General features: G+C 35.4%; 1 protein-coding gene across 2 annotated transcripts in view; it reads left to right on the forward strand.

Moving 5' to 3' along the window:
• The window catches only part of USO1 (USO1 vesicle transport factor), a 75,591-nt gene that overhangs the window by 30,747 nt on the left and 23,746 nt on the right, over positions 1-21,098 (forward strand). For both annotated transcript variants that reach the window (XM_068974919.1, XM_068974918.1), the window contains 5 exons: positions 7,060-7,160; positions 7,564-7,666; positions 8,015-8,070; positions 12,318-12,438; positions 18,092-18,270. In XM_068974919.1, the coding sequence (XP_068831020.1) occupies positions 7,060-7,160; positions 7,564-7,666; positions 8,015-8,070; positions 12,318-12,438; positions 18,092-18,270 (560 nt within the window). The remainder of the gene's footprint in view (positions 1-7,059; positions 7,161-7,563; positions 7,667-8,014; positions 8,071-12,317; positions 12,439-18,091; positions 18,271-21,098) is intronic.

A 21,098-nucleotide genomic window follows, 5' to 3' on the forward strand; every position in this document is an offset into this window, starting at 1 on the left:
GGACCAAGGGCATTGTCTGTCTTACATGAAAGGTTGTTTGACCACTTAGTATTTTAAATAATAAACAAGTCGCTAACATTAAAAATGGGGTACTTTGATATCGCTTTTTAGAATTTGAACTGCTAAAAAAATCTGAAGACTGATGACACCTGGGCCTGCACTGTCCCATGGCAGCAGTCAGTTGGAGCTGAGTAACTGCTGCTTTCCTTAGACGAACACATAGTCTCCATCCTCCTTATAGTCTTACACCTGGCCTGCTTCATTCATGTGCATTACTGTCTTGTCCCTGTAGTTGAGTTTATATTCTCTACTATATTCACAGCACTCATAAAAACCATTTTAAAATAAATTATATTTCAAAAACGTTGTTACTTGTATACCCAAGTGTGCTTTCATGTAATAAATATGAAAATATGCAAATGTAAAATAACCTTCAAAGCATCACAATTAGGTCATTGCATTGCCGTGATTGTATTCATACTCTCTTAGAAGGAAACAGTTCTAAGGGGGAGACAGTTAAGCTACTTGCCTTTTCAACATTTCTCATGTATATGGAGTTTTTCTCTTGACATGTGTGGGCCACTTTTTGCACAGTTTTCTTTGCTTTTTTATCTGTAGATTTTGGCTAAGTATTTGTTCTTGGTACCATCCCCCACATAGCCAGGGTTCCAGGGTAGCTATAAACAAGATAGACTCATTAGCCCAGCAAACCTTGTGAAATTTTATGGGATAAAGGGCATTTACCATACCATGGGAATCAGGGCTATTTTTCATAGCTGATTCTAAAGAGGGAGATCTTCAAAAGGTTTTACTAGCTTCCAAATTCTCATATCTTTCCCAGTTTCTTTGTTATCTCCCTTCCCATCATCACATCACCTTGCAAATAAAATGGAAAGGGAGTGCAGTTCCTGCTACTTACCTAGTCTGAGTGGTTTTCCAACTCCGTAGATAAATTCAGCTTTGAGTATTGAAAACCACAATGTACCATGCAGAATTTTACTTTCAGAGATGTGTGAATAATCAGGGCACAGGATTTTATCTGCTCCCAAAGGAACAGCAGAAAATCTTTTAAGTAGATCAGTGATAGATATTGTCCCTTGAGTCTATGCGAGTTATGTTTGAGTATTAGACTTCCTTATGATTTTATTAGGCCTTTTTTGCATCAAGCCTTTGCCCCTTTAATTTAGTACCCTTGACATAATAATTATGCAGTAACATGATGATAGCTTTCAAATGTAGTTTTTTTAATCCCTTCATGTCGTCCTTTACCTGTTTTCCCTGAAATAATGGAAATATTTCAATGGAAATAATGACCGCTTACCTAGGCAATTCTTCTGAAGCCACCATTAATCTAAAAAATTTAACTAAAAGGAGAAAAAATTGTTCACTAATGTTTAAAAAAAATGAAACAAGTTTATTTGGCATCCAATCAATCATGAACTCAAATAACTACTTATTTTAGTAGATTGCATACAACTTTTACAAGAAAGATACAAGGTAAAATATCACTGACAGGATTTGTTTACAGATAAGCATGTTTCTGGGAATATCATAGGTTATACTTCTTCTTAGACATCTCTTGCATCTTGGTATAATACTCATTGATAGTAACCTTATAAGAATCTGAAAATTTTTTTGAATCATTAAAAGAAGATTGTTATGTTCTGTATAATTTGAAACTTGAGGGAATTCCCTGGTGGTCCAGTGAAACTTGAGAGAATTCCCTGGTGGTCCACACTTTCACTGCCAAGGGCCCAGATTGGATCCCTGGTCGAGGAACTGACCAAAAAAAAGAAAACTTGATAATATCAATGCATGTAGATATATAGTATGTTACAAATCTTAGGACTGTGGTTCTTAAGGGCAGTTCAGCCCCTCCTGCCACCTGAAGGACATTTGTCAACCTCTGGAGACGTGTCTGGTTGTCCCAACTTGAGTAACTGTAATGAATTGCAATTGGCATCTTGTGGGTAAAGGCCAGGGGTGCTGCTAAACATCTTGCAATGCTTGGGGAGCCTCTCACAACAATGTCATTGTCAGTGGTGCCAAGGTTGAGAAATCCTGTGTTAGGGATGATGATGACCATGTTGTTACTGTTACTGAGCACTTACTATTCACCAAACACTGTGCTAGATGTTTTAGTTACTTCAGATCCTCAAGGGAAACCCTGTGTAAAAGAAAACTGTTCCCATTTTCAAGTAAGGAATCTGAAGCTTGATACAGTAGGGCTTTTTGCCCAAAGTAATGTGACTAAATGGATGAATATGGGTATAATCAGTCTTACTTAAAACCTTTGTGAGCTTTCTTTTCACTTTACTGCCTTTCAGAAAAGTGTCTGACCACACCACACACGCTAGCCATTCTGTTCATAAACAAATTCTGCCTGTGTTAGCAGTGCTACTTTATTTCTCAGTCATGTTAAGTTCAGAGATAGTATTTGACAGGTAATTGCTCCTTTCTCCTGGAAACACTTCTTCATTCATTTCTCAGTCTCCCTAATTTTCTTCCGATCTCACTGGGCTACTTTTTTTTTGTCTCATTTGTTGTTTTCTTTCTTTTCTCGCCAGTCTTTAACATTGGAATGTCCCAGGGCATGGATTTCTTTCCTTCTCTATTTTTTCCTTTGGTAGCCTCATCTAGGCTTGTGACTTCAAGTACAGTCTGGATGCCTGCCTCTCAAATATGTATGTCCAGCCCAGACCTCTCCACTGATATCCATATATGTATATTCAAATATTTAACTTGATGTCTCCAGTTTAATTTTTTCCTCCCACACACAACTTTATTGAATTATAATTAAAATATAATAAATGTGTAAATATACAGTTTGATGAATTTTGACATATGTACAAACCCATGAAACCATCACTACCACCAAAATAATGAACATACCCAAGTTTCTTTGTGCTTGTTCGTAATCAATTCCTCCTTCTAGCCCCATTTAATCATAGATCTGTGATTACTGTAGATGATTTGCATTTTTCTGGAATTTTTATGTAAATAAGATCATACAATATATACTCTTTTTGGTTTATTTTGGTCTGGCTTCTTTCACTCAGCATAATTATTCTGAGTTTCATTCATAGTGAGTATCTAGAGTTTAATCCTTTTTTTATTGCTGTTGTATGAATATATAACAATATGTTAATCCCTTCCCTTGTTGGTGAGCGTTTGGATTGTTTGTCCAAGTTTTTAGCTGTTACCCGTGAAGCTTCCATGTACAAGTCTTTTTGTGGACATATATTTTCATTTCTGTTGAGCAAATACTTAAGAATAGATTAGCTAAGTGATAGAGTAGATGTATGTTTACCTTTACAAGAAATAACCAGACTGTATTTCAAAGTAGTTATACCATTTAACATTCCCACTGGCAGTGTATAAGAATTCTATTTCCTCTGCATCCTGTCCAATACTTTCTATCTTTTTAAATTTTAGCAGTTCTGATGGACGTGAAACAGTATCTCATGGTAGTTTTGATTTATATTTTCATAATAAATAATTATATTGACAGTTTTTCATGTGGCTATTTGCACCCATATACTTTCTGTGAAGTGAAGTGAAAGTCGCTCAGTCGTGTCCAACTCTTTGCAACCCCATGGACTATACAGTTCATGGAATTTTCCAGGCCAGAATACTGGAGTGGGTAGCCTTTCCCTTCTCCAGGGGATCTTCCCGATCCAGGAATTGAACCAGGGTCTCCTGCATTGCAGGTGAATTCATTACCAACTGAGCTATCAGGGAAGCCCTTTTACTTTCTTTGGTGGCATGTTTATTCAGATCCCTTGTTCTTTTTTTTTTACTCGATTGTCTTCTTATACTTCAGTTTGTAAGAGTTCTGTATATATTCTAGATAAAAGCCCTTGTGATATATGTTTCACAAATACTTTCTCTCAGTCTTTGAGCCTTTTTATTTTCCTAACGTATTTTGAAGAGAATTTTTAATTTTCATTAATTCCAGTTTATTATTTTTCTTATATAATTTGGGCCTTTTGTTTCCTATTTATGAAATCTTTTTTTTTCCTATTTATGAAATCTTTACCAAACCTAAAATCATTAAAATTTTCTCCTGTGGTTTCTTTTAAAAGTTGTATAGTTTTAACTCTTGTAATTAGGTCTGCGAACCAATGGGTCTGTTTCTAGACTTACTGTTCTGTTGGTCTCTGTGTCTTTCATATTGCCTGCATGACATGGTATTGGTTACTGTGCGTGTGAATATGCTCAGTCGTGTCCAGCTCTTTGCAACCTCCTGGACTGTAGTCTGCCAGGCTCCTCTGTCCGTGGAATGTTCCAGGCACAAATACTGGAGTTGGCTGCCATTTCCTACTCCAGGGGATCTTCCTGACCCAGGGATCTAACTTGTGTCTCTGTGTCTTCTGTATTGGCAGGTGAATTCTTTACCCCTGCGCCACCTGGGAAGCCCCTGTTGGTTACTCTTATCTTTATAGTAAATCTTTACCAATGTAAGTCCTCCAACTTTGTTCTTTCTCAAAATTATTTTGGCTCTTTTTGGTCCTTAACACTCCCATATCAATTTTAGAAGCAGTTTGTCAATTTCTACCTAAAAAAAGCTTATTGATATTTTGATTGGGATTCCATTAAATCTGCAGATTGATATGAGAGTAAACTGATATTTTAACAATCTTGAGCCTTCTAATACAAAAGCTATTCCCTGGTGGCTTATTGATAAAGAATCCGCCTACAAATGTAGGAGATGCTGGATTGGGACGATCCCCTGTAGAAGGAAATGGCAACCCATTCCAGTGTTCTTGCCTAGAAAATCCCATGGACAGAGGAGCCTGGTGGGCTACAGTCCATGGGGTCACAAGAGAGTCAGACACTACTTAGCAACTAAATAACAACAACAATAATACAGGAATGCAGAGTGTATATTATTTAAATCTTAATTTCTCTCATCACCATTTTGGAGTTTTCAAAGTATATAGATTTTATACATCTTTAATCAGATTTACCCCTAAGTCTTTAATACTTTCTGGCACTCCTAATTAGTGCTATTTTTTAAATTTTGAATTTCTAGTTTTTTATCATCAATATATAGGAAATGCCATTAATTTTGTATATTGGCGTTTTATTCAGAAACTTTGCTAAACTCACTCTCTAATAGGTTTTTTGTAGATTCCATAGGATTTTCTACATAGACAAGCATAAATACAATTCACTTCTTTGTTTTTAGCCCGTATGCCTTTTATCCCTTTTCTGCCCTGTGACACTAAGAACTCCCGTATGATGTTGATTAGAATTGGTGAAAGTGGATATTCTTGCCTTTTTCCTCATCTTAAGTGAAAATCATTCAATCTTTTACCATTAAGTTCTGATGTTAGCTATGGTTTTTGTAGATGCCCTTTATCATCCAGTCTTATGACTATAACCATTTTTATGTTTACCATTCTAATATATATGTCCAAGCCAAACCTATCCACTAACAGTTATGCTTTCATTTATCCAGTTGATTGATAACCCCACTCAAGTTTTTATGTGCCTCAAACTGAACACATTCAAAACTAAACCTCTGGTTCTCTATGTATTGTCAGCTTACTTCTTCCAGTGTTTGCAATCTTCAGTAAGTGGCAGTGCCATCCTTCCACTTCTTCAGGCTGAAACCTTAGAATCACTCTTCCTTTTATTTTTCTCCCCTTTTCACACTCCTCTAAGGAATATGCCAACAAATCCTGTTCCTTCTGTTTTCATGAGAATTATGACCACTCTAAGCCACCTTCACTGCTTACCTCGATTATTGCCTTCTAAATGAACTGCCTATTAGTTCCCTCCTTCCCTTGGCATCTTCTTAGCACAGCCAGACTAGTCCTTTTAAAAGTAAAGTATATTTTAGTAATATAGTTTTAAGGTTCAGAAACAGTGAATTCTTCTACTGATAAGAAAAGATGATAAGAGACATATTTCTTAGGATTTCTGAAGGATGAACCCAGCATATTAATTAATATGCTAGAAAATTAGGTTATATTAATAACTGTGAAAACTTTTGTTTTCTACTTTGGTCTCTTTCTTTTCTCTTCAAATTATGAGATTATCACTATCAGTGTTGGATTGTCTTGCTTTTTTGGTCTGCTGTGTTTTTTCTATTTCTAAAGTATATTAATATTAAAACCTAACATTTGAATAAGGAACAATTTGAGGGATAATAAATATGCTTTATCTTGACTGCCAACTCCATTGTCTGTGGAATGGAGCCTGGAGCAATATGTGGAAAAGGAATGGATGTGTCTGGAATAGGTGAGCGGATGGGAGTAGTGTATTTGCCATCTCTATATTGCATTTATAGGGTAGGCAGATTTTAAATGCTAATTTGCTTTGGCAATTGTTGTCTCAGTTTTTAGTGACCCTTTATTTTTTTTGACAGAGTACATTGAAACAACGGATAAATTAAATCTTAAGGACAAATATAAACTCTTTTAAAAAAATCAATGAAAAATTACATGCAAATTCTGGTTTTACTGCCAAATAACTTTCTAGGATGTATGTGTTAATTTTTTTGAAAAAGATACTGAAGGATCTTTAGATGTTTGGTTTAACTTTAAAATTAAATTATTTAACTCAGTAACACTAAGAGACTAAGAGTCAGCAAGGACTATGTGTTAAGTAATCTTTTTCGGGGAGGGGATTTTGGGGTATAATTTACGTCCATTAAAATTTATTCTTAGGGGTTGTATAGTCCTGTGTGTTTGGTCAAATGTATATAGTAGCGTAACCAGTATCCAGTATCACATTTGAGATAGAATATTTTCATCACCCCAGTAAGTTCCCTTGTACTCTGTTTAGAAGTTTAACCTAAAAATGACCTTGAGAAAATGTGGAGATCTAAATACATTTTCTTTGAATATCATAAACATTTAAAGAATAAAAAAATTATTTAAATGACACTGAAAGTAATTTTAGGGATATGTGCTTCCAGCATAATCGTGATACCACTTCCAGCCACACTGTTCCAAGAAAATTATCGTTTCTGCTTAGCATCTTCAGCAAAACAGATACTTTAAAATAATAAAGCATCATGTTCAAGTACTTTATCTTTGAATGTTACAGAAGAAAACTCCACAAGACAGAGTGAGGATTTGGGAAGCCAGTTTACAGAAATTTTCATTAAGCAGCAAGAAAATGTCACTCTTCTCTTATCTTTATTGGAGGTATGTAAAGAACTTTGTTGTTTTTGTCATCTTAATAAACTTCTTTTGTTGCCCTTTTGGGTGTTATTGAGGAAGCAATACATATGTTCCTTTTTAAGATAGTGAAATTTGTTGTATTGTTGCAAGAGGTTCACATGTTTGTTTTAAGACCTAAATAATCTCTTCAAATAGTGTCTTGCTTGTTTCCATTTTTACAAAGTACAACTATATCTAGTCAGTAATAGTTTAATCGGTTTGATCATTTATAACTTTTCTTTTTATTTCTTAAATTACTTTTTTAAAGTTTGCTAAACTCTTTTTGTTTGCTTATAGTTTTTGGTACCATACTACTAATTGAAAACAAAAAGTTTTTCTTGAAAATATGAATTACAGATGTTAAATATTTCAAATTCTTATATTGTAGGAGTTTGATTTCCATGTCCGCTGGCCTGGTGTGAAACTTCTTACTTCTCTTTTAAAACAACTAGGGCCTCAGGTTCAGCAGATTATTTTAGTCAGTCCCATGGGTAAGTGACTCATCTTCCTTATATTATTTTGATTTAAAAGTGAGGATCACGGACTTCTCTGGCAGTCTAGTGGTTAAGACTCTGCACTTTGAATGCAAGGGGTGTAGGTTCTATCCCTGGTCAGGGATCTAACATCCCACATGCCTCATGACAAGGCAAAAAAAAATTTTTTTTCTAAGTGACGATTATAAAAAACAAAACAAACAAACAAAAAAAACAAAATAACAAGAAAATAAAAGTAAGGATCACTTTTATAACTGAAATGATGTGTTAATAAATTGTTTATAATTTGAATCACTATTGGTATTTTTGATCTGCCAGTGTTTTACACATGGTTATATGTTCTAGGTGTTTCAAGATTGATGGACTTACTAGCAGATTCCAGGGAAGTTATACGTAATGATGTAAGTTAAATTTTTTTTAAAAAAAGCCTAAGAATATGCAGCTTTTATTTTCTCTTTGCATATGAAATCTTTGTTGACCCTTTTTCAGAGTTATAAGAAATTAGATTTGGAAAATTGGGTCAATGGTTTAGACCTTTTAAAGTTATATACAAGGCCCCGTTATTTCTTTGTTTTCTGCCTATTCAGGATTTTGGTTAGACAAATGATTTTGCTATTCGAATTTATGCCTTCTACAAGATTAGGATTTCTTCCATCTTTTTCTGAAAGGTTGTACTGACCCCAAACTGTGTCTCCAGAGAGAGTACAGGAAACATCCCTAGACATTGAACTGCATAAACTTAACAAAGTGCTGCATTTGAACTCTCCACCCTTAATTGATTGAATATATTTCGAAGGATTTTCCTTGTAATCTCTATTTAACTCACCTGATTTGCTCTGGAGTTAATTCTTCATTCTGATTTATTTTAATATTTGCATATACATTTGAGTATTTTATGTTGACCTGTACTGTTTTGTTTTGATGCAGTACTGTTTTGCTGCTTGACCGTTTTTTTCTGTTATCTACAACTTGACCAAAACCACATTACTTTAGATGGCAATTGGAAAAATCTTTAAAATTAAACTTTAGAGCTAGGAGATCTTATCAAACTAATTTAGACTCCATATTCACACTGAGAGGCCCAGGATGCACAGAAACCAAGTGACTTGTTCTTTGTTAGGGATGTCTTATGATCTTTGTATTTGTGGCACCCGGCCTTGTTCCTTCCTCATCTTAAGTGCTAGTAAATACCATTTGGATTGTTCTTGGTCTCACAACTGGTTCGTGCCAAAGCAAAGACAAAACTGAAGTGCTCTTGACTTCTTATCCATATAGGTAGTATTTTTAGTTTTGTATTTAAAACTTTGTAGTATGTATGTGAATGCAGTATTATAAGTGAAATAATATAGTAATGAAACTCGTAAGAAGGGCTTTTTAATTTTTTTAATTTATTTTTTAATTGGAGGAAAATTGCTCTAAAATGTAGTAGTTTCTGAGGACATTTTTTTATTCCTTAATATTGTTTTAAGAATTGTGTACCTATTAGGAATTTTGAGTGTCTTTTCTTGGCTAAAATACTACCATGTGTCTTAAACCCAAATTTGTTATTCTACTCCTTTCTTGGTCCTCAGTTCAAATAAGATACATACCAATTAATATAGAATTATTGCATACATACAAACCAATTAATAAAGAAATTCTCTTCCTGTATCATTTATTTTATTTTTTATTATTATCATTTATTTTCATTTTCAGATGTAATTTGTGTGTGTATGTAACGGCATTATCTTGGTTTTTAAATATAGCGCTTCCTTTAACTATCTAGTGTTTTTCTTTTTTCCTACTCCTAACCTTTTTTCCTGTTTTTATTTGAGACAGATAAAATGATTCTCTATTTATGTTGATTTTCATTAATTTTACAATTAGGGATTAAGTTATATTTTTGCTATAATGTTGCTTAGATTTTGGAGTTTTACAGCCATCTTTCCTTTGGTTTAACAAATTCATTTGAATTTTTTGTGCATACTTACTATTGAGCATTATGTAATAAGCAGCATATTATACCGTATAGCAATCAGAAGAAACTAACCGGCACCCTGGCGGTCACTAGTGGCACCCTGTGACTGCCTAGAATAGTATACTGGTTCCCCTCGCTCTTTTGTATTGTTTTCTTTCTTCATCCTTCTTTTAAAACTTTGATTTCCTTCTTTTCTTTTTTTTTAATATTTCTCATTGCATTCAATGATAGTTATCAACATGACTAAATCTCTCAGGGAGCCTATTGGTAAAGATTTTTAGTCTCAGTTTGTTCTATATTTGAAAAATTGATTTTGATCTGGATTTAGAGAATTAGTTGGTCATTTTTCATAGGTGCACTGAAATATCATATTTATTCAAGTTAGTGCTTAAAAATTAGTGAGAAAGGTTGAGAAAACTCTAGGTACCAGCTCACTTCTAAGTGATAGTCTGTAATTGCATTCTTTAGTTTATTCTTATGAGAAATGTAAGCACACACAAAAGTAGAGAAAACACAGACAAACCCGTCCCCTAAACCCCTTAATTTTCAAGATTTTATACTTGCTTCATCTACCCCTCCCCTCACCGTTCTCCTTTATTTTTTTTAGTTTATTTCTTCTCCTTTATTTTTAACTGAAATATTTGAAAGGAATCAACCTGTCTGATTTCACTATTTCTGTATAATTTCTCTACTGCATACTTCAGTATACATGTAGTGTGTATGTGTTTCCTTATATAACTACAATGCAATTATCACATTTAATGAGATAACAAGTTTGTCTTAGCCCTGAGTTTAAATAAGGTAACTATTCTGTACTCAAGTTTCCCATTTCTCTCATAAATGTCTTTCACAGTTGGTTTGCAAATCAGGATCCAGACAAGGTTCTCTCATTACATTTGATTGTTAATGTCTGTTACTTTTCTAAAGGCCTTGATTAGGGTTTGGTTCACCTCTTTGCTTTGATGTCCCCTGGGTGATGCAGTTTGCAACACATCAGGAAATGAAATACCTGGCTGTCTCACTTGTATGATCAGTGGATTTGATTCAGGTGATGACATTCGGATCCCTGCATGGATCCTTTCGTCCATTATAGCCTATCATTCATTAATGAGCATTGCCTGAACCAGTTATTTTGTTAAGAGTTTCAAAATGATTTCTAGAACTTGTCATTCTTTCACATTTATTCAGCTGTAATCTTCCTCAAAGAGGAAGTTTACTTCATGGAACAGTGTATTTTATTACCCTGAATTACAATTCATACGTGAAAGAAAGGATAAATTGATAAATCCCTTTAATTGCCAGTTTTTAAAGTCAGGAATTGGTGCCCACTTACTTTCAATGACCAATGAGTGTATACTTTGATTTTCAATAACATTTTAGTGAATATGTTTGAATAGAGGAATACTTCTCATAATAGGTGAAAGAAACTGATATGCAGTGAAAACTTGGGCTCTGTGGGGGCTATTTTATTTCCTTTAGTCCTCATTAAAACCCTCTGACAAAGATACCATCCTCGTTTTACACATGGGTGTACTGAGACTTACATTGTATAAATTACACACAGAATTTATGTAATTTGCTTCAAGTTGCACAAGCAGTAACCAGAACTTTAAAAAACCCACTGTGTCTAATTCGTAGCCTTAGTGTTCTTCCACTGTATTTCTTCCTCCTTTGTTAGCCGTTAAACTCATTAAGTAGGAGAATTTGATATAACCACTTTCTCTTTCTCTCTCATATTAATGTTGAGACTGGACAGTCAGAAAGATGAGTAGGACAAGTGCAATAAGGCTCTGGGCATTTTTTTGTCTTGTATGAATACTGACCTGCCAAGTATGGACAGCCAACAGCTAATTGGCCTCTTAGGCACTTTTGAATTAGTTGCTATTCCTCTTCCTCTAAGTAATATCTGCTTTTTTCATTAAATATTTTCTATCTCTTTGACCGTTATGATATTGTTAGACTCCCTGTGAACTCGTAAAATTCTTGTTTGATAGTGAAATAAGCAGAAATGGTTAACAGTTTTTCTTGAATGATTAAGTGGTTGCAGATATATAAACTAAATCTGGCTCAATAGGAACTGAGTAAAACTAAAAATCATAATCAAAGACTACAGAGAATTGTTTTGTACTAGACATGCCAGTCATGAGATATGAATTCTCATCCTTCCTTTTTTTTTCCCACCTGTCAACTTTTAGAATTAAATCTGGAGAATTTGCAGGCTGAATAATTACAAGAATAGTTGAACTTTCCCTGCTAGAATGTGGTGATGTTTATTGACTTATATTATTGATTTCACAGTTTCTTACTGTTACTATTGTGAAGTCCATACAGAGGCATTATTGAAATAGATAAAATCATGTTCAGCTCTCTTAGACCACAGTGAAAACTATGTAATATAGACTGATGAATGTGCAAGAATTGTTGTATATTTGTAATTGAGTGGTGAAAAAAGGAACTGAATTAGGAATTGCTAGACATGGATTCTAGTCAGGGGGGTCTGTCTTTTGAAGTCTGTATAGTTTAGGGAGGCAAATTGCTCACCTTCTGTATCCTTTTTTTCCCTATCTATAAAGCAAAGGAGTTGGACTTGTAAAATTCCTGCCACTTCTAAATCTCTGTGATTTTTAAAGTAATCTTTAAATGTCTTTAAAAAGTTATATTGCACTCAACATTATCTTTCTTCTCCATAAGGGCGTCTTACTACTACAGGCACTAACAAGAAGCAATGGAGCAATCCAGAAAATTGTTGCTTTTGAAAATGCTTTTGAGAGACTACTGGACATTATTACAGAGGAGGGGAACAGTGATGGAGGTATAGTATGAAGAGGTTGATGTGAGAAGGTTCCTTTTGCTCTCATTGAATTGTTAACTTCTGAGGAATGCAACTGAAGGGAGAAAGGAGGGCTTATGCCTGTTTTTGTTGTTCTGTTAGATGTTGAAAGAGGCTTTCCTGAGGGAGGATGGATGCTTTATAGTCTTTCTTTCTTCCTCTGTGGTTTGTTGAGTATGGATTTCTTTTTATTTATCCTCCTTAATATTTCTTAGACTTTCAGAATCTGTTGGTGTCTCCTCATTTCTGAAATCTCAGCTATATCTCTTCCAATACTGCTTTGTCACGTGTTTTGAAATCTTCCTAAACTCAGAGTCAGTTCTCTGACATCTGACTAGATTCTCACCTTATCATCGTACATTCTCGTCTGTTTTTTCTGTCTTTTTATCTTTCCAGAGTTTCTTCTGGATTATTTCTTCTGATCTATTTCCTATTTCACCAATTCTCTCTTCACCTGTATTTGATCAGCTTTTGCATGTATCATTGAGTTTAAAATTTTTCCTTTCTATAAGTTCTGTCTGGTACTTTGGCAAATTTGCTAGGTAATTTTTTTACAACTTCCTTTTTTCTGTATGGAGCTTCTCTGGTAGCTCAGATGGTAAAGCGTGTGCCTACAATGCGGGAGACCTGGGTTCGATCCCTGGGTCTGGAAGATCCCCTGGAGAAGGAAATGGCAACCCACTCCAGTATTCTTGCCTGGAAAATCCCATGGACTGAGGAGCCTGTTAGGCTATACAGTCCATGGGATCGCAAAGAGTCAGACATGACTGAGTGACTTCACTTTCACTTTTCTTTTTCTGTATATATTTTCAATTTATCTTTTCATTTCTTTAAATGTAAGAAACAATTATTTTATGGTCTCTGATAATCCCAGTATTTTAAGTCTTGGTGGTACTTTGCTCTGCTGGTTTTTACACATGGTACAATGTTTTTTGTGTACGTGGTTTTCTTTTACTGTGTTTTGTGTCGTACTTAAGAGAATTAGTTACAGGAATTTGAATCCTAGGATGAAGGTAATTTCTTGCATAGAAAATGTGTTTGTCTTTGGCAAGCCCTGGGGTTGCAGTTTATGTGGGATCACCTTATTCCCGATTGAAGGCTTGACATTTCCTGGATCATCAGGCAAGGCAAACCCAGGCCAATCTATGAGTACTGGTTAACTTTTCACTGTTTGCCCCCTGGGGATATGTCCTTTTGAGGTTCTGGTTTATTAGATGAAGAGTTTTCTGTTAGATTTCTTGCCAGCTTGTGTATACCCTTGGCTTTGATTTATTTTCCTTCTGTCCCATGAGACTATCAAAATGAAAAGTTTAGATTTATCAAAATCAAGAAATGTACCGCCAGCCAAAAGGTATTTTTATACTTAGCTAGCTGTGTAGATACCCATTTTCTTGTCAGTTTTAGCCTACTGTACTGTCACTTCATTGCTCTTAGACTTGTTTTTGTTAGTTCAGCATTTTTAGATATTTTTAGTGAGAAATTGATCGAAAAAACCTAGCACCAGAGTCAGAGGAGAAAAATGATTATATTTGCATTCACTGAACTGGAGTTAGTAAGTACCATAGTATGGTTGAGAGTAGGCTCACTAATCTGGAGGGCAGGACCACGCTGGTGATAAAGATTTGGGTCGTTAGAATATAGATGAAACAAAATTAGATAAGCAGAAAAGATTGGATGAGTTACTTAGGGCTTCCCCAATGGTTCAGCAAGTAAAAAATCCACCTGTAATGCAGGAGACACAGGTTCAATCTCTGGGTAAGGAAGATTCCCTGGAGAAGGAAGTGGCAACCCACTCCAGTATTCTCTCCAACAGATAGAGGAGCCTGGCGGGCTATAGTCCACAGGGTTGCAAAGAGTCAGACATGGACTGAGCACACATGCAAAGAAAGAGAGTTATCTTACTGAGATTTTATTTCATTACTTAAATTAATACTGAGATTAAGCATATTTTCATGGGTATGTTGTTGTTCAGTCACTGTCATGTCTGACTCTGCGACCCTGTGGACTGTAGCATGCCAGGCTTCCTGTCTTTCACTATGCCCCAGAGTTTGCTCAAACTCGTGTTTGTTGAGTTGCTGCATCCAACCATCTCATCCTCTGTCACCACTTCTCCTGCCCTCAGTCTTTCCCAGCATCAGGGTCTTTTCCTATGAGTCAGCTCTTTACATCAGGTGACCAAAGTATTGGAGCTTTAGCTTTAGCTTTAGTTCTTCCAGTGAATATTCAGGATTGATTTCCTTTAGAATTGACTGGTTTGATCACATTTCAGTCCATGGGACTTCCAAGAATCTTTTCCAGCACCACAGTTCAAAAGCATCAATTCTTCAGCACTCAGCTTTCTTCACACTCCAACTCTCACATCCATACATGACCACTGGAAAAACCATAGCCTTGACTGTGAAGTGAAGCTGCTCAGTCGTGTCCGACTCTTTGTGACTCCAAAGAGTCACAAAGAATCGGACTATAGCCCACCAAGCTCCTCCATCCATGGGATTCTCCAGGCAAGAATACTGGAGTCGGTTGCCATTTCCTTCTCCAGGGGATCTTCCTGACTCAGGGATCAAACCCAGGTCTCCCACATTGCAGGCAGATGCTTTAACCTCTGAGCCACCAGGGAAGCCCATAGCCTTGACTAGATGGACCTTTGTTGGCAAAGCAATGTCTCTGCTTTTGAATATGCTATCTAGGTTGGTCATAACTTTCCTTCCAAGGAGTAAGTGTCTTTTAATTTCATGGCTGCAATCACCATCTGCAGTATAGTCACTGTCTATTTTTGTATATCCTTGAACCCTCTGAATTACCTTCTTGCCCATTTTTATATAAGATCATTTTTCCATTTCCAGTTGATTACTTGGAAGCTCTTATATATTCTGGACACTAATCATTTGTTGATTATACAAGTTTTAGTTATTTTCTCTTAGTCTGTTTATAGTGTTTCTATTAAAGTTTAAAATTTTAATATAATCACATGTTAGTTTTTTTATAGTTTATGCTTTTGGGTTTTGTTTAAGAAATCTATCTCTATCTCATGGTCATAAAAAGAGTTTCCATCACTTTCTTGTACTAAAGGCTTTAAAAATTTGCCTTTTGCATTTAATTAATAGAGATTTTCTTTTGAATGATGGTATAAGATTTGTAATCAAATTTCATACATGTGAAGGTCTTTCTGAGTTCTCTTTTCTATTCCATTAGTGTTTGTCTAGTTCTGCACTAAAACCATACTTTCTTAATTACTAAAGCTTCATAATAATCTCCTATTAGAATATTGAAAGAATTTCCTGTCTTGGCCCTCTTCATAATTTGTCTTAGTGTCTGTTTTCTTTATTCTTCATTTAAGTGAAACTTAATAGCTAGTCAAGTTGTCTGAAAATCCCAGTTGGAATATTTATTGAAAATATACAGAGTTTAAAGATTAAAGAGAATCATCATTGACGTTTTCTCTCCATGAACCCAGGTATATCTTTTAATCTATTCAAGTCATCTTTTTATCTCTTTCAGTAATGTTTATAATTTTAAACACAAGAGTTATATACCTTTTTTTAATTAGGTTCATTCCTAGGCATCTTGTACTTTTTGTTACATATGAATGAGATCTTTCTTTTTAATTACATTTTCAAATGGCTGCTATTTGATTTTTTTATATATTGATTTTGAATCCAATTATCTTATTGAATCATTAGTTCTCATTGGACTTTCTGTGTAGATACGATGTCTCCCACAAATAGTGTAATCCTGTTTTCTTTCTTTCATTTCTTGTACCAATTTTCTTGTCCTCTTTCTCTCATCACACAGACTAGGATATTTAGTGGTGGTTTAGTCCCTAAGTGGTGTCCAGCTCTTGCAACCCCATTGACTGTAGCCTGCCAGGTTCCTCTGTTCTTGGGATCTCTAGGCAAGAATACTGGAGTGGGTTGCTGTTTCATTCTCCAGAGGATCTTCCTGACCCAGGGATCGAACCCAGGTCTCCTGCATTCCAGGCAGATTCTTTACCATCTGAGCCACCAGGGAAGCCCAGTAGAATCTTTAATATAGTGTTAGAATAATTGCTGACTTTAATGAGAATGTTGATGTTTCACCTTTAACTCTGATTTTTGCTAAGAGTTTTTATCATGAGTGAGTCTTGAAGAAAAGAAAGAGGAATGACTAGGTGGATCACAGGATTTTTAGAGCAGTGAATCTATTCTATGTGACACTGTAATGGTGGGTACATAAAATTAATACATACTTTGAAACCTATAGAACTTAAAAAGAATGAGCCGTAGTGTAAACTATGACCATGAGTTAATAATGTATCAGTATTCATTCATCAGTCTAACAAATGTACCTCACGCTAATGCTAAATAGTAGGAGTAGTGGACACTGGCCGGGAGAGAGTATGTGGGAGTTCCCTATATTTGTTGCTCAGATTTTCTTTAAACCTGAAGGTGCTCTGAAAAAATAGTCTTAATTTTTAAAAAGCAATTAATTCTTATAATCATACAGCTCAAGTAGTAGGCACAAAAGTGTGGGTATATATACAGAGGAACCTACTCACTATAAGCATCCAGCCTTCGTCATAGGCTTTGCAGAGGAAACAGAGAGCTCTTTGCCTAGGAAGCCTGAGGAGTGACCAGACATCTGTAAGGAAAACCAGGGAGGGAGTCATTAGTGTTTAAGAAACCAAGAGAAGAGAAAGTTTCAAGGAAGAGACATTGAGACAACAATGTCAAGTGCTTCTTAGAGATTACAATGATTGATTCATTTAACAAATGTTTAGTAGGACTAAATATTGGAGGACTTCCCTGGTGGCTCAGACGGTAAAGCGTCTGTCTACAATGCGGGAGACCTGGGTTCGATCCCTGGGTTGGGAAGATCCCCTGGAGAAGGAAATGGCAATCCACTCTAGTATTATTGCCTGGAAAATCCCATGGACAGAGGAGCCTGGTAGACTACAGTCCATGGGGTTGCAAAGAGTCGGACACGACTGAGCAACTTCACATGCATACGTGCATACCTTGTATGTGGGGCTTCCCTTGTGACTCAGCTGGTGAAGAATCCACCTGCAATGCGGGAGACCTGGGTTCAATCCCTGGGTTGGGAAGATCCCCTGGAGAAGGGAAAGGCTACCCACTCCAGTATTCTGGCCTGGAGAATTCCATGGACTGTATAGTCCATTGGGTCGCAAAGAGTCAGACCCGACTGAGAAACTTTCACTTTCAGTTTATCTTGTACATGTCTGATGTCTTATCTCTATATCTGCTGAGAATACAGAGTGAGTAGGACATTCACAAATTCCTGTCTTCATGAATTACAATCTAGTGGAGAAGACAGATACTACATAATAATAAAAGGAGCAGGCAACTGTGAGAGCATATAGCTCATGATCCTAACGTAGTCATTGGATCTCACTAATTATTCCTGAAGAAATGACGTGTAAGCTAAATGTGAAGAAACAGTGTGAGTTACTGAGATGAGTGGCTAGTCAAAAAGAGAAGTCAAGAGATCCCAGGGGGACCTGAGGAAGAGCAGGCTCACTGCCGTGCAAGCTGAGGAGATGCTGTGCATGGAGATTTTTGTTTTTAAAATGTTTGGGGATTGAATTTTCCTTCAGGTTCTGTCAGCCTTCACATTTCTGTTTTTTACATTCTTTCCCCAGGTATAGTAGTGGAAGATTGTCTGATTCTGCTCCAAAACTTGTTAAAAAACAACAATTCCAATCAAAATTTTTTTAAAGAAGGCTCGTATATTCAGCGTATGAAACCTTGGTTTGAAGTTGGGGATGAAAATTCTGGCTGGTCCGCACAGAAAGTGACTAATCTGCACCTAATGTTACAGGTACGCTGTCCTCAGACATAAATGTGATAATTTTCACAACAGTCCTTTTAAAGAAAAAAAAAATGTTTTGCCTTTGGTCAATCCAGGATGGTGAATTGGTTTCAGGTGAGCTTAAAAAAAGAGTAAGAACGTTCTGATACAGAGATTTGCAGTTATATTCAGAAATAGAGATTCCCTTCCTCCCACACATATGCTTTGTTTCAATAACTGTTAACATCTGACAATACTGTTTCATCTTTTATTCCCCTCTCTTGCCCTGTTGGGTTATTTTAAAGCACATCCAAACATAGTTTCCTGATAGGTTTTGCACTAGAAGATAATAAGTTGAGTTGAATTTTTTTAATCTATTTTCTTCATTTAAGGTTCTAATATCATAAATTTTAGTATTCAGAATATTAAGTTCAGCATAGAAATTCATTCAGTAAACATTTACTGAGAGCCAGACACTGGATGCTTGGAAGTGGATGAAGATGTCCCTACCCTCAAAGATTAATAGTCTTGAGTTTTATGTTTAATTTAATATAAATTAAATTAACAAGTCACATGTAATTTCATTTAAGCTCTGTGGTGAAAGCTTGGTGGTGATGGATAGTAAAGGTGAAGACAGTAGGATCCCAAATGAATTCTGTATCAGAAAATTATGACATTTTTAAAGTATTTTACTTATTTATCCCTTTATTGAATCCCCCTTCTCCAGACCTTTAAGTTTATACCGGTTTCCTAACTTACTCTCTAGTGATTCTTGTGGGTCTTTGAATGTCCCTGTGTTCCTAAAGTTGTGTTCCTCAAAACTAGGTGGTTAATCAGACTGATAATTAGAATCTGCATATTGTTGCCTTCTCTGGGAGTTTCCCACATAGGGTTGATTGATAATTAGGGTGACCATATGCCCCAGTTTACCAGGTCAGTATTCATTTTGTAATTACTAATCATGTCCTCTTTCACGTCAGAAGTGTCCCAGTTTGGATAATAAACTATAGTTAGCCTATTTAGAATATGCCTTAAAAACTGTTAGGGAAATATTTTACAGGGAACATGGGCAGAATCTGTTGATATTCCCAACTTCATTGTTTCTGTTTTTACATGTCAGTATCACACATTTCAAGGCTATTAGTTTTTAATGTTTCAGAAACAGTGTCCCAGTGGTAAAGTTGATATCTTTGCTCAACACTGCCTTCTTAACAAAGGAAATTCCTCTAGAAAAATGATTTTCAAAATGTGATTAGAGAAAATGAAGGGTTCTCATGATGTACCAGTTACATATATATTTCCTTCCAGAGTGAAAATCTAAACTGCTTGAGGAGCTTACTCATGTCTTATAGCTTTGAGTACTACCTAAAGAATTAACTTTTGCAAAAAGTAATTGTTAACAAGAAAGTCACTTGTTAAAAAGTAAAGCACTATTTTACCAAAAAAAATTTAGAATAGAATGCTGCGTATAAACAGAAAAACAGTATTCTAGTTATATATAGAAGTAAGTTAGTTCTTTCAGTATTCTTCTAGAAAGTGAATAAAGTAGATAGTAGTTATTGAAGAAGATAAACTTCGAAATAAACTGAGTTTAATTCACTGTAATGTATTCTCCATTCAAAGACGAAGTAGTTGATGTATTTCATAGCTTCACAGGCCACAGGTTATCTTCTGCTTTTCAAACTATTAGAAGGCTTTCTTGATAGCTTTATTGCTTATATTTAGGGTTGCTTATATTTCAAGTTCTCGGTTGTATAACAAGTGAAAATGCATTGTAAATGGTGATGAACAATCCTTTTTGGATATATATGTCCAAACTGGAATTATTCATCATCACAGTTATAATTATGATAGAATTCTAAGCCACTAAAGATTGAAATTGATCCACTTGAGGATCGTTCATTTAAATTTCGCAAATTAAATGTGAAGAAGGCGTCTTTTTGAAGTTTTTTTAGTTGTGAAACATTTAAATTTTTTCCTGGAATGGTAATTTCATGATTGTTTCTACCTGTAGGAATCCCTTCTATTTCATTTTTTGGACCGATACTGCCATTGACTCTCAGAAAACTCATTACCTAATGAGAGACTCCTTTTTGTTGTTGGATAGTTCTAATTATAAAAAGCTTAATCTATATAATGAGTCAAAATCTGCCTGGATATAACATCTACAAACTTCCCCTGGTTTTTCTCTCTGGGAAAATATAAGTCAATCTATTGTGATATTTTGCATATTTATAATGTATTTGAATATAACTATTTGTTATCTAGAAATGTGATTATTTATAGCATCAGTTAAGATACCCAATGGCTGTTAAATGACATTAAGGAATTATTGGGTTTCCCTCGTAGCTCAGTCAGTAAAGAATCTACCTGCAATAAACATAAAAAAAAAAAAAAAGAATCTACCTGCAGTATAGGATACTCAGGTTCAATCCCTGGGTTGGGAAGATCCCCTGGAGAAGGATATGGCAACCCACTCCAGTATCCTTGCCTGGAAAATCTCATGGGGTTGCAAAGAGTCGGGCACAACTGAGTGACGAACACTTACTTACTTAAGGAATTATTGTTGATTTTGTTAGGTATAATAATGGCATGATTATATTTTTAAAATCTTTTTATTGGAGGCATATGGAAATATTTACGGGAAAGATGACACATAATTTGGTGTTTGTTTTAAATACAGGTATATCTCAGTTTACTGTGCTTCACTTTATTGTGCTTTGTAGATAATTGTACTTTTTACAAATTGAAGTTTTATGGCAACCCTATGTCAAGCAAGTTGTCAGCTTTTGTTCACCAGCACTTGCTCACTTCATGTCTCTGTCACATTTTAGTAATTCTCAGTATTTCAAACCTTT

This window comes from Capricornis sumatraensis, chromosome 7 (genome assembly GCF_032405125.1).
Source record: "Capricornis sumatraensis isolate serow.1 chromosome 7, serow.2, whole genome shotgun sequence".
Lineage (NCBI taxonomy): Eukaryota > Metazoa > Chordata > Mammalia > Artiodactyla > Bovidae > Capricornis > Capricornis sumatraensis.